The sequence below is a fragment of the Pholis gunnellus genome (assembly GCF_910591455.1).
Source record: "Pholis gunnellus genome assembly, chromosome: 10".
In the NCBI taxonomy this organism is placed as follows: Eukaryota; Metazoa; Chordata; class Actinopteri; order Perciformes; family Pholidae; genus Pholis; species Pholis gunnellus.
This window is the reverse complement of record NC_136537.1, coordinates 3,569,770-3,584,176: the sequence shown is the minus strand read 5'-3', so window position 1 is coordinate 3,584,176 and position 14,407 is coordinate 3,569,770. Positions and strand designations below refer to the sequence as shown.

The 14,407-nt window shown below is 41.0% G+C and overlaps 1 protein-coding gene across 1 annotated transcript; it reads right to left on the bottom strand.

Annotated features, from left to right (window-relative positions):
• Window positions 1-2,366: 2,366 nt before the first annotated feature.
• Window positions 2,367-13,404, bottom strand: ugl (ureidoglycolate lyase). Its single transcript, XM_079168083.1, has 14 exons — window positions 13,285-13,404; window positions 12,979-13,197; window positions 12,372-12,462; window positions 12,139-12,215; window positions 11,454-11,564; window positions 11,301-11,360; window positions 10,641-10,797; window positions 9,889-10,087; window positions 8,303-8,381; window positions 8,126-8,218; window positions 6,874-6,950; window positions 6,708-6,771; window positions 4,827-4,951; window positions 2,367-2,614 (listed from the first exon to the last, which is right to left on the bottom strand). The coding sequence occupies exons 1-14, from the start codon at window positions 13,399-13,401 to the stop codon at window positions 2,443-2,445; spliced, it is 1,641 nt and encodes a 546-aa protein (XP_079024209.1). The 5' UTR covers window positions 13,402-13,404; the 3' UTR covers window positions 2,367-2,442.
• Window positions 13,405-14,407: the final 1,003 nt, after the last annotated feature.

Sequence of the window (14,407 nt, the reverse complement as noted above, 5' to 3'; positions counted from 1 at the left end):
ATCACATATAAAACCAAACAAAAATCCATCTTCATAAAAACAAGTTACAAATAATAATATATAAACAAGCATATTAAAGCTACTGCAGATGTAAAAAAAAAAAAGCAGTTAACTTACCAAAGCTGCTGTTCCCTATTTAAAGACAAAGTCCATCCTCCTTTCTTTGTTAATAAAGAGTTTAGTACCACAGTTGTACAGTACATCCGTGCGTTTTAGTTCCAGTAAGAAGTCCTTCTCGATTCATGGATGCCAGTGAAGACAGTCGAGCCTCCCCAGTTGTATTTCTTGAACACGTTTTAATACATTTGAGGGCTGAAAATGTCCGCTCGACAGAAGCAGCAGATATTGGCATTGTCACCGCCCAACATGTCACGCTAGCCCACTGACCAATCACGTATGGCTAGGCCAGCTAGCAGGCTCTGGCACATCAAAGAATACGCCCAACATGTCAAACTAAAGATCTGATTGGTTGAAGACTATGACAATCAACAATATCGTCCCCATTCACTTAAACTGCACATGGATTCACTTGTGAGTCTGCAGGCCTCGGGCCTCTCTTCTTACCTAGAGACACAGAGGTGAAATCTGATTGGATAAAAGCTCTACTTAAAACAAGCTGCACTGGAAGCAGAGCAACTGAGGAGCACAGTAGCTGTGCAATGAGAAAATAAGATAATGGGGAAAAAAATTATAATACATGTAGTGTATTTAAGAAAAATTATTAAATTATAAAATAGCTATAACTTTGTGATTCTGTCTAGGCCAGCAGAGAAGGCCTTGCTGGCCCTGACGGCCCACCACTGATGTTCTGTGGTATTTATAATGTGTTCTGTGTCCTGTTTATAAGCACAGGACCGATCTCTACCGGCAGAATGCGTTTGTCTTATTTATGAATTATTTGCGTCTGTATGTTTTGAAATTTTGATTGTGACGTCAATATTAATTAACCCAAAATATGATTGTGGTTCCTCTTGAACACTGGAATTAATGTATTAGGGTCAATGCGTCAGGTTAAATTTAAATGATAAAACTCATCAAATCAGACACTCAGGAATGATCAGCCTCATGTGGCTGAATGAAATGATGTCAAATGTGTTTCGTCTCTCTGACTTTAATTGTATCCATTATAAAGTTATTGAGGGAAATATCAGATCATGAAAAGACAAATCTTTCTAATAAATGAAGAAAGTTGTTTGTGGTCCTTTTGTTGTTCAGTCTACAATGAACACATATTTAAACCAGATGGTGAATCAGAAAACCAATCAAATATAAACTAGAGTTTAATCTGCGATATGTCTTCACTGTTTACATGTTGAAAAAAATCGTATCAGTCCGATCGGCTGCAGCGTCCAATCACATAACTGATGAACAATGAGGAGGCATGTCGGCTGTTAAAACACTTCCTGGAAGGCTGCTCTCATGCTACCTCGCTCATGATTCCTCGGAGATCCCTCGTCGATCCTCGCTCCTTGTTCCTCCCACCTAAACAAGAGCTTTGGGACGGCCGTCAATATGGCGGTGCAGAACAACTTCCAGTTGAAGCGAGGATCGAGGAGCGAGTAAATGACAATTAAGAGACTTGGGATGTACCCAAGGAAAGCCGGGGTAGATTCACTGCTGAGTTGATGAGAAGATGGAAGGCAGCTAAGCAGACTGGACAGGTGAGGTGAATGAGCTGTAATCAGGAGGGAGCCGGGAGGAGAGAGGGATGTACCCCTGGTAGGAGCCACGCCCACAACACACACACACACACACACACACACACACACACACACACACGTACACACACACACACACACACACACATACACACACACACACACACACACACACATACACACAGACAGACAGACAGACAACAAGAGGCACAGGGGTAGAGGGAAAACAGGGGGAACCAGGAGGCACAGCCTGGCTGTGACGTAGTGTTCTCTTAGTGGTATTCTGGATTAATGTTGAAGCTACAGTACAACAATATCACTCTTGTTTTTAGATTTCTTTTAAAAACCCTCTTTAGATCACCATTATCTACTTCCAACATTCCTTCAGTTTTAACATTTTGCGTATTGACCAAAGCTTTATATACAATAATCAGAAGGAGGAGAAGGGGAGCAGTGTTTGGTTGACAGAAGCTATTATTTAGTATGTAAAGCAAAAGAAGGGATCAACATCACAGTACAGGTCCTGACTTCTGGCTGTGAAAATGCTTTCATGATCCATGCTATCAAATTTGACACATAAGTGTTTCCTGATTTTTACTTACCCATTAAAATGAAATGAAATTCACCTAATAAACACAAAATGAATAGTTCCTCATAGTAACTAACTGATTAAGTCTATGAAATAGCTAAAAGAAAAATGTCCATTGCAATCTGTAAGAGTCCCTCGGGATGTCTTCAAAGTGTGTTCTTCATGTTGAGCAGAGAGCAGTCTTCTGCTGGACGCTCACAGTTTGGGTTGGGGCAAGTCTGTGTTCAGAGCCTTCACCTGTTCAGTGCTCTGGGAGCTGAGAAAGGTGTGGTCCTGAATTAAGTAGGTGGTGATAAACTCTGGGAAATCTCTCTTTAGGACCACTTCCAGGAACATGTCTGCTGCTGTGTGTAACCTCTGTTTAGCCCTAAAGAAGACAGACAGAAAGAGACATAACACCTGAACACCTGAGCCACAGCGCAGACAGGACAGAATATTCTACAGTGATGCAAATACAGAAATCTAGTTCCAACAGGAAAAGACAAATAGTTTCGGAAAGAATATGTATATATATTTAATCAAAGCAATGATATGTAAAAATCTTGTGTTTCTCTATCTCAGAATTCAGACTACCTGTTTCATAATGCTGAATAATGTTGACCTGTTTTTTGTAATTCCTAACTTTCAAGCCATTCTTTTCTTTTCTCGTAGGCAAGCCTACAGAGACACTATGTGCTAACTGTAGCTTACAAACAATGGACCGATAGCATTTTGTTAGCCATGGTATTGAAGAATTCCATTCAGTGTTTCACATCGTCTGAAGTGGACTGCAGGTAGAGCCACACACACTTTCAGCAAACATGGCTGACTGTGAGGCAAAGAGGTAGTGTATGGAACATTTTAATCTATTCATCATATTTTTAAAGTACATCATTTGAGATTGAACTGTGCTTAAAGTAAATATGAAATGTTATATGATTGAATTGATGTAAACCCGTATTTTAGTGCCATGCCTTTTCAAATTTCATAAACAACAATCAAACATATACAGCCAAAAGAAACCAAAAACACAAACAAGGTACACAAACGTATCATATTAAGGGGGGAAGACAGATATAAACCAAACGAAGCAAACATATTTGACCTAAAAAGCTGAACTTTGTTTGCAATCCTAAATACTTCAACCTTAAACAACCATTCAAACATCTGCCCATCGTCCACCCAGAACAGCTCAGGGTTTTCATATCACATTTCATCAAACAAGGGAAACCTCAAATCGTCATTTAATGAGATGAAATGAAAGTTTTCAACACCTTTTAGATCACAAACATTGCATATTCCTGCAATGAATGTGAACCAACCTACTTCAATAGCAAGGGGTAGGATACCAGCTCTGAAAAGAGCACACAATGACCTCTGGCCTCTAGTTAGAAAGGAAGTAACAAAGGGCCCATGGCCGTAACACTGCTTCATCTGAACATATGATGTCATTTGACCATTTCTCTCTGAAACTGTAGTTTCACTACGTTACCATCACAGCAAAGCATTTTACGAAAGATATACGCCAAGTCTGGCTCCCTAAGATGTAATATATTTCCTTGGTCAGGGATGACTGTGTGCCTTATCTTAGTTAAAAACATTTTGGCATCAGGCGGTTCCACAGCCGTATCATCTCTCTCTTTTGTTCGAGATCCAGCGGACCCTATACCCATATCTCCTTTTATCCCAAGACGAGGGGTAAATGCATGTATCCCCAGTCTAACAAGAGCAAATATACATTGAACCAATCAAAAGCCTTCTGGAAATATCTAAAGCATATAGAGATTGTTTCTCCTGAATTCTTGCTCTGATGACTGTGAAGTACTGCGAGGGTCTGTTGTTAACAATATGTGAATATATCTTATTGAGCGTACTCTCAGAATAAAACCCCTGTAGTATAAAGGCACCCTGGGATCATTGTTGGCTTGATAATCGACTCATACCAAAGAGCTGGGATAATGCCATGTCAGAAACATGTCTTTAATAAACTGAATAACACAAGGCAATACCCTGGGAGTTTTAAATTTATTATAATCCCCCTAAATGTTACACACTGTTATTTAAAATCATCACTGTATTCCCTGATATGAGTTCATCATTCATAAGAAATGAATACACTTGTGGGGGGGGGGTTTTCTGATAAAAGGTCTCTTAAGACTCTATATTTTCATTTGTTTCTATTCTCCGTCCATTGGAATAGACAGTAGTAAAAGAACATAATGATGAATACTAATGATGAAGTATTTGAATCTATTTTTTTCACAGTACGAATCCACCATTACAATATTAGTTTTATGTGTGTTTAGAACATAATTGGGCTCTGAGCGGATGTGATATAGCTATAAGCTATAGCTAAGAACAGGAGTAGTCTGACTGGCGTGTGCACAGATAAAGGTTTTGTCAAGAAAACAAAAAATATAAATAAACATTTTTCAAGAGAGCATGGGGCATATAATGTACAGAGCAGATCTACTGTGTATGCTATTGTTTGGGGGAATGAAAAACAATGTAATGTCAATGGAGCTAGTGATCTACCCATGATCACATGTCCTCATCGCTGAGACGACCCAAACGGTTTCCCTTAAGGAGTGTCTGCTTACCTAACAGAGTGACCGAGAGCCCTGAGCTCCATCATGAGCTCCTTGATGAGGTCAGTCACCAGCCGCCTGCTCACCACCCTGCTGTCGTCCTCCAGCTGAGTCTGGTGACGGATCCACTGCCACACCTGACACATGAAACACACTCAGTATCATGTCAGATGATTCGTACCTCAGGGTCAAAATGGCTGGTTAACAATAACTTAAAAGGCCTGTTTCCCCGCAGCCTTTTCATTTAGAGATAACGGTTTTGTTTTTCGTTTGAAAAGCTGGGATGTACGGCACAGGCACGATTAAAAGCCTTCATTTCTCAACCAGCGTCTCTGAGCAACAATGTCCTACATGCGGGTGCTATTTTCTGCCCGAGTTGGAGCAAATTTCACATCATCTGTCTGTGCTCTTCTTACTGATTGAAGTAGACAGGGCTCAGTTATAAAAACATGATGTCACACATTTATGTAGAGCAATCCGGATTAAGCAACATTTTAATCAGGTTATGATGGTATTGGTGGGTTGTTTGCTGGTGTTTTAAGGCACTTTCAATCAAATCAAATGAAACCAAGTTCTTAGCCGTGCTAGCAGCTCATTGTCAGTAATGTCAGTTGATCCACCACTTTCAGTCTGAAAGTATTGGATGGATTGCCATGCCATTTTTACAGACATTGATGTAAAAGGTGATCCTGGACGTTTTAATATTTTTATGGTAATATTGCCACTACTTGGACCCTTATAATGCACTTCAGTGCTTGGCTTAAGACTGTATATAAGTCTACATATAGACTGTATATAAGAAGAGGACGTAGTCATCATGAGGTCACCCATTGGTTTGTGGGCTGACGTTTTGAAGACTCGAGTCCGGCAAGTCACCATCTTGGATTACGACCGTCGCCATGTTGTTGTTTTTTGCAACCGATGAACAGAAGTTACCATATTTGGAATGCGGCAGAGGATTGACGTAGTGACGCCGGATAAGTCTCAGCAGCGGCCTGCTTTATGGTCTGTTTGACTCTAAATGGACCATCATTTACTAAATGAACATCATGCTGTATTGAAGAAGACTTGAAACTAGAGATTGAGACCATAAACTCATGTTTACAATGTTTACTGAGGCAATAAATCAAGAGAGAAGTAGAGTCATTTTCTCATAGACTTCTATACAACCAGAGGAGTCGCCCCCTGCTGGTCAGTTGAGAAATGCAAGTTTTAAGAAACTTCCACATTGGCTTCACTCGGCAGAACCGGAGGTTTCCGCCTGCTCATGACTCATGAACTGTGTAAGCCAATTTCAAGCGACGCTAGCAGCAATGTCAGTGTCTCGGTCAGTCAACCCACAACTGAATAATAGCAACTGAATAGCTTTCATTTAGGCCCAACAGAAAGAAATCAGCATTGCTCAAAGCCCACCAAAGCGTATCTGTTCTTGAGTCGGATGAGTGACAGACCATCATTTTCCCCATTTTGTAAAACAATTTCTTCCCTACTCCATTTTCTTTTTCCATAATTTTGTATAAATATGTTTGAAACGGAACAAACAGATCTTTTTCTTTGATATCCCATTTCATATTCCTAAATGTAGGTTGTTTGAATGCCTTGCTCATTTGTCATAAACTTCCTAATGTCTTGTCAACATTCTGCAGTTGCAAGCATATTTTGAGACATAAATAAACTAGGCAATCCTTCAAAAATAGATTGCATATAAATACCATTTGACCTGCAGGCAAAATGATAACTTCTATCTATCGCAGTGGTCACGAGTCTAACTGAAATGTCTTACAATCCTCCTTGGACAAAGCCCTAATATTTGCAGACAGGTTTTTGTCTTTGCAGTAAGTTATGGCCCACAGGGATGGCTGCTGAAGTTGGATCGTGTAATCCTACACCCACCTGTGATCTGGAAATCTCTGCTGTGGCTGAATCTTCGACCTGGCCTCTGTAGAAAAAATGACCTCTACCTAGGAAACACAGAATTACTTTTAACAGTCCACACAATAAGACTCACTTCATCCTGCCTGCTCCTAACCATGAGGAGAACAAGAGTATGTGAATGTACATACCTGATAGCCAAGCATTAACAAAGAGGACACCAACTGCAATGTTATGCTTTAAACCGTAAAGGGTGACTCCTCCCTGGAGAAAAACAAAATACATCAGAATATACTTTATTATTAGAGACTTACACCGCATATCTAGTTATTTTTACATAAAACTACCAAGATCAGAATTACCTTCTCTTCCTATCATGCTCTGTCTCATGTATGATAATGCTACACTTAAGGGAGATTTTGGAGTGACATGTTGGACAGCGCTCTCCACTTGAAGGGGAATATGTTTTGGATTTATCGGGTTCATCCCTGGAGTGGAATTCTACCTAAACTAAGACATTTCATGTCATTCATGTGTAAGTGAATTTGACATTCCCTCCCAATAATATCTGCAGCAGTCTTCTTGCATGGTGCCTAGCATAGACTGGGTATAATAAGTGGATGTAGTCCCCGTGATGTCACCCATTGGTTTGTATACTACTGTTAAGAAGCCTTGAGTTTGGCATTTTGGCCATTGCCATCTTCTCTTTTTGGAGCAAGATGTGACCATAATTGAATTAGAGGGTGGAGCTTGAGAGCCTGGCGGAGCCATGTACCGTTAACATTAACAAACACTAAGTTACCTGTTAAAGCTTGGTTAGCATGGTGCATCCATAATTCATATTAACTGTGATATTAATTGGGATGCTAATTCTGGCCTAAAACAAGATGTACTTACCAGATAAAATTAACAGCCGCCTTCTTAGTGTCTTTTAGTACAACCAATTGCTGAACAAGACATTTTTAAGAGACCAGGTTGCCGTGGTAGTGACATGTCAATCAAATGCTAGCCCCGCCCTAAAGCATACCCTGCTTTATGGTCTGTTTGACTCTAAATGGACCATCATTTACTAAATGAACATCATGTTGTATTGAAGAAGACTTGAAACTAGAGATTGAGACCATAAACTCATGTTTACAATGTTCACTGAGGTAATAAATCAAGAGAGAAGTAGAGTCATTTTCTCATAGACTTCTATACAACCAGAGGAGTCGCCCCCCCTGGTGGACATTAGAGAGAATGCAAGTTCAAGACACTTCCGCATTGGCTTCACGTTTCAGAAAAGGAGGTCGCCCATTGGTGCCCACTAAATCTGTCAATTGGAACATAAAGGCTAGAAGAGGCTTTTTGTTTCAGTCTACCAATGTTTGAATCTGAACAAATTGTTGAATAATGTTAAAATGTTACAGCTTCTGCTGTCCTATTCTGGGACAACTGACCAAAGGCATGGACAACAAGTCATCAGCAGTCACAGTGACATCATGTCGAAGCTGGTGAAGCTGGTTATCACCTTCAGTGTGGAGCTTGAAGAGCTAGAAGAGGTGAAGAATTACTAACAGAAAAAAAAAATCATTGTATTATAGAGAGCTTTGTATGGCTCATGATCCAGTACTCACTTTCTGCATGGGCTCAATCAAGCTCAGATCATACACCATGAAACCGTCCACACCCGCCTGGATCTCCAGCAACTTCAGTCTGACAGGTGGGAGGAAACAGTGTCAGAGGGGCCAACATGTTTCAATTTAAAAATGCAGCAACTGAGAAGATAACATCTGTCAACTCGGCAAAGAATACAGACATCACCAGGCTAAATACGCACGGATGACACTGTATATTATGTGGTTTATTAACATGATGTGGCAATAAATTAGTCAGATTTCTTTTGACTAATGAAATAATGCTGGCTTTTCAGTTTGACCCCTCATCACCAGGTTCAGTGTGATGGACATCAGCGAGACAGTTTGACAAAGACAGTCTGCTCTGTGCAGTGGTGGAGGGAGTATTCACTTTACTTTAAGGGTAACTTTGGTATTTTTCAACTTGGACCATATTTCCACATAATTTTGTGTCGAAGTAACTATAGCAGGGGTGGCCAACCCGCGGCTCCCGAGCCGCATGCGGCTCTTTGCCCGGTTTCATGCGGCTCTTACGTTCATATCGAAGTTTGTATTTGTGTTTTTTTAATGTTCGTGTTCGCTTCGCTTGAGTTAAATACGGTATTTTCGTCAAACGCGCATGTGCGGCCACAGATTACGTTCCTCGTCGACCCATTTAACGCCGAGACGGACTGTTTGAAAGCCCCGCTAGTCACAGATGAGGCTGCGGCTGAGTTGGAGATGATCGATCTTTGTGAGGAGGACCAACTCAAACCTGCTTTAAGGGACGGGACCATTGAGTTCTGGAAAAGTGTGCCAATGAAAAAATACCCCAATGTCAAACGGGCTGCGCTTAAGATACTGTCAATGTTTGGGTCAACATACGTCTGAGAGTCTGTGTTTTCTACCCTGAAACACGTGAAATCAAAGCATCGATCTGTTCTGACTGACACCCATGTGAAAGAATTGCTTCGAGTGGCAACAACGGAATACAAGCCAGATTTGAAGAGGATTGTTCAAGGCAAGGAATGCCAGAAGTCCCACTAAGTAACATGCATAGTAAAAGAAAAACACTATTGTAAATTATTATATTTTTGTTTGTGGACTTAGTTGAACTGAGAGTTTGTCTGTGTGAGACAGTGTACACAATGTTCATTGTTGAAAACGACTGGCCTGTGGTCTTAGGAGTCAATTTCTGTCATTATCATATTGGTGTGTGACATTTACAATAAATCTGGCTGAGCAAAGGTATGTGTGTGTGTGAGGAAGGGATAGGGTGATGTTCATGTGTGCCCATGTGTATGATGTGGCTCTTTGCGGTAACACAGTAAAAAATGTGGCTCTTGGTCTCTGACTGGTTGGCCACCCCTGAACTATAGGGACAACAATTTTTGAAATTGGTCCTTGTCAATGTAACGTAACATCCATTAAAAGTGCTTGTTTTTGACAATGACAGGCTCAGATTGCTATTATAAGTGTCTGACAACATTATGAAAAGGACCCTACAGAGAAATACAACCTTTTTCTTTACCTTTCGCCTTAACTGGTTTGTCTGTTATTGTGTCATTCCGTCTCGTGAAGATGTGTGTGAACAGCGATGTTCCTACCTGGTGACAGTAGCCAACACTCTGCTGTGGGAGTCACTGAGAGGGTCCTGAGGCAGCAGCAGGGCTGCCATGCCTCCTGTGGCCAGCGCCCCCCTCCGGTGACACGTCTGAACCAGCAGGTCCATGTAGCTGCGCAGAAAACGCTTCTCCATGTTCACATATTTACTGCGGTCGGGCAGCAGGAAGGCCTGTCGGTGACCTGGAGGAGAAACGCATGACCTTTTGACTTCAATGAGACATGGATTGCCTTTTTTCAGCATCACTTTTGTTTACAATTTGCCGATTGTATATTGTTATTAGTAATGATACAGTAATACACTCCATCATACCTATTCTATGAACCGTAATTCTGATAATACATTTGGCCATGCACCCATTGGTGAATTATGAGGCAATGGGACCCTGGGCACAGACATGCAAAAGGCCCCACCACCACTTCTATACAGGAGCAAGACACAGAGACTATAGTTGTTGATTTGATTTGTGTGTCTTTGTAGTCGTTACATGTCTCTCTGTGAGTTTGTGTCTCTTTGTAGTCTTTTAATGCCTGGGTGGTACATACAGTATCTCTTGCAGTGACATTTTTAGGTAAAGGCCAGGGGGGGCCCTGAAACTTTGGGCCCCTGGAGTCTGTTCCCAGTAGACCCATTCATTAGTCTATTCATGTGTGGACCTTCCCTGAAACAATGATTGGGTTCAGAGGCTCGGTGTAAAGCATAGGGTTCATTGGGAGGCCAGAAGGTTTGGCTCACCAAATTTATTGACAAAGGAGGCTGAATAATCCCAGATGCCACAGTTTAGTCCTGCTGAATGGTCTCGCAGCTCGTAGAGAATCTCCTCCATCTCAAATGCTGCTAATACATTTTCAACAAGCACCGTCGCCTTAATGCTGCCCAGCGGAAGGCCCAACTAGACACACACACACACACACACACACACACACACACACACAGATACAGACAAATTCAGTAGATACGACCACATAAGGGGGACCGTTTCACAGAGATTATTTTATACCACTACTCACAATAAATGGGGGAATTAAAAAATGTTATTAAGAAAAAAAAATTGCAAATACCAAATTGATGTAATGAAATGGCAGTTTGAAAATGGAGAGTAAAAGTGCCCTTTTTTTCCATCTACTATTTACCACTTAGCTACTCCAGATGTGTGCGAATGAGGAGGTGTAGAATAAAGTGTGTTGGATGGCCTTGAAATGATTTACACCAGGGTAGTGTGTATGCTGTGACTATGTCCTGGTATTAGGGACACAAAACAATTGATCTGAGATTTTGAGAATTAAGTTAAAAACAAGTCTTCACATTTTGAGAATACAACTGTATATATAAAGAGCAAAGTCTTTAGGAGAACATAGATATTTGATATGTGCATAAACTCTGACACATGCAGACCTTCTGTTGTGTCCAGACAAATATTTTGTTCCATAGTCTGGCCTCCATGAAGCTCTCCACCTAAAAAACAAGAAGAAACAGTCGAACTTCATGATGACGGTTTTGAGTGATGGTGTGTGTGTGTGTGTAGGTGTGTGTGTGTGTGTGTGTTACTTTTGAGAGGTAGAAAAAGGGTCCACTCTTATTTTCAAACAGTGTCTCTCCACAGTGAAACATGAGGAGTCCAAAGTCAAAGAGAGGACCAGGAGCCTCCTTCCCTGCCACCTGCAAACAGATAGGGTCATCTTTATGAAAGGATTATTTTCTTTTGATTAATCATGTACTAGTAGAGCCTATAACTAATCAAAAAGTATGACACATGTCCATCACATGTTACCAAAGCACCAAATAGATTTAAGAAAACTGCTTATTTTGTCTGATGTTATTCAAATTACATTCATATAAATGTAAAAAAGACATCTAAAAGATCCGACAGAAACCAAAATAGGGTTTCTATTTATTCAGGTTATCGCTAAATTAAATGTAGAGAATAGCTGAAGCTCGTTAAAATGTTAAATACTATACTCAGCTAATGAAACTAGATGGATATGTTTCTAATTACAGAATGTCAACTCCCCTCAAGTGGCTTAACTCCCCACAGATTACAACCCGCTGAGCCCAATCAGTGTAACTTTATCAAAGCCCCTGTGTCACTTTTTACATGATTATAGCATCATTCGGATTTCTTACACATTGTCTTTTTTGATACTACCGCTAGGAGTCGCCAAAGTAAAATCTTCAAACCCAATCAGCACTGACTAAATAAAGTGAGTGAGGTGAACTACAGAGGTTATACTACCATCATGTTGTGCTCCACCATGTTCCAGGCACGAGGGCGAAGCATCAGCACTGGAGCCTGGGATATGTGAGGAACATCTGTGAACACATGGAGGGAGGTGGGTCAGAGAACGTGTCGACTTACTGTGACTACTATTCTGTTCCACACCTGGAATAGTATATACAATAGTACGTACCTATGTACAGTAATCTAGCTGTGCCGACATGAGTGTCGATATAAAGCAAGCCACTTACTGGGGAACTGGTTCTGAACCGCCTTAAAGACGTTATGAATGCCTTTGACCTGGTTGTAATATGTAGGACAGTTCCCATCATCAAAGTCAACCTGAAACCAAAGAGAGAGTTCACAGAGTCTGAAGTTATGTGAGGACTCTGCAGAGATGCTAGTGGCTCTGTGAGGCTGTGCTTGTAGGGACCATGGTGCTTTGAGCTCAATGCTAAGCTTATTGTTAACATGCTCACAATGATAATGCTAACTAGTTGATATTTAGCACGTACGTTCTCTTTATACATCTATGGTAACACCACGGTCACCATCTTGGCTCAACATGTTAGCATGCTAACGTCTGTACACAACTAGCCTACAGCATTACCATAAATGTTGTGTGAATGTATGTAATTCTCACACCAACACATGTCTAACTGGAATCAAAGGATAGCATAGATGCACATGAAAATGTTAACTGTGATATGACAATACTGAAGTTACTTACTGCATATAAGTGTACTCATAATGTCAATGATTTCCACATAAGCAATCGTAAATAGGCCCTTTATCACCCAAGAGTACAGCATTCTATGTCCAGTTCCTGTGTTGGGGTCGTACGGGCACAGGTGGTACCTGTATGCCTTGTGCTGATGACTGTAGAGCTTTAATGAAGCGCTGGGTGTCACAGGGAGCCAGGTCCCCGATATCCACATGTCTTCTCTGGAGCCTCGGGGGGACCGGGAGCACCCTCCAGGCGGGGTCCCTCCTGATATGTGTGGTACTTTCCAGAAAGCTTGGCAGGTCAGCTGAGAGGTCCAAATGGGCCTTTCTGGACACTCGGAGCTGCAGGACCTGAGTAGAGTATAAAAGACCCCTCATCGTGAGTTAAACAAGTCTTCCATGCATTGAATTAAAAAAAAGCCTTTTCAGCTGTCTTACCTGATCCACCTCCTCATCAAATGTGGAGATCAGCTCATGGAGGAAACGGAGGGAGCCTGTGGTGAAAAGTGTCTCATATTCTGCTTCTAGACCTGAGGGGGGTGGGGACAGCTCCATACTGACTGCTCCCTGTGGATGAAAAGAGTCAACATATCATATCAGTGGGTCCAGGTCAATCTCCGTATTTGCAGAGAGGGGCTCATTTTAGTGGCCCTAAAAAACAACAGCAGTCTTAAAAGTTTCGATAGGTTTACCAATAACACATAATGGATTCATTGTGAATAAAACTTAAACACACATGCTGGTGATGGATACAAACAGTCACAGAATCAGCAGTTCAACATGGAGGAGTTGAAGAAGTTATAACTGTATGCAAATGTGATCTGACTCACAGTAGCACTCATTTCTGATTCCCTAAGGAAACACAGCTCTACTTCACTCTACATAAACCTGCATTTATGAACTTTTTGGCCAATACGAGGCAGTGGAACCAGCTATAAACAACATATTTATTTGACATATCGCCTCATAAAGTTGTTAAGGCAAACAACTTCCTTATTATGCCTTTAACTTAAAGGAAGCAACATGACCATTCACTCTTGTGGGACATGAAACCAATGGGCTGAAAGATGCTGAAAGGCCCGAAAGAGCTGCATTGATGGTAATAAGTGTCTGTGGGTTCATTACCATGAAGTGAGCATGTTCACATTATAATAATAAATAAATAAAATAGAATATAGAATATAAAAAGTCCTTCAGGCATATGTTTCAGGAGCACCGAGTAGCTCACTGGTTACAGTACATGCCACCTAACTTTGATTCAAGCACCAAAACATGTTGTCATTTAGGTTTCTTTACCACTTTCAGTCACAAGACATTCCTAAGGCTTGTCAAAGTAAAGATGTGTCTGAAACAGAACACTAATGCTAATGAAACTGCTCAGAAAATTCACCATACTTTGGAATTCTTTACTGTCCATTAAGTCTATTTAGCTGAAAAATAAAGCAATGCAATGGTACTCACAGACATGAGGACAGGTCTCTGTTCACGCAGTAGAAGTGGACTTTGGTTATGCGCTGAGTTTGGGCAGTGTTTAAACAGGAAGATGTTTGTTTTTATGCAG

Bases quoted from the DNA above. Each gene is read 5' to 3' on its own strand.
- ugl (XM_079168083.1), bottom strand. From the start codon at position 13,401: ATGGAGCTGTCCCCACCCCCCTCAGGTCTAGAAGCAGAATATGAGACA. The intron at 11,361-11,453 runs GTAACACACACA...CTTGTTTTTTAG, and splicing joins CCTTTTTCTACCTCTCAAAA to GTGGAGAGCTTCATGGAGGC. The intron at 2,615-4,826 runs GTAAGCAGACAC...TGTCTTCTTTAG, and splicing joins GCTCTCGGTCACTCTGTTAG to GGCTAAACAGAGGTTACACA.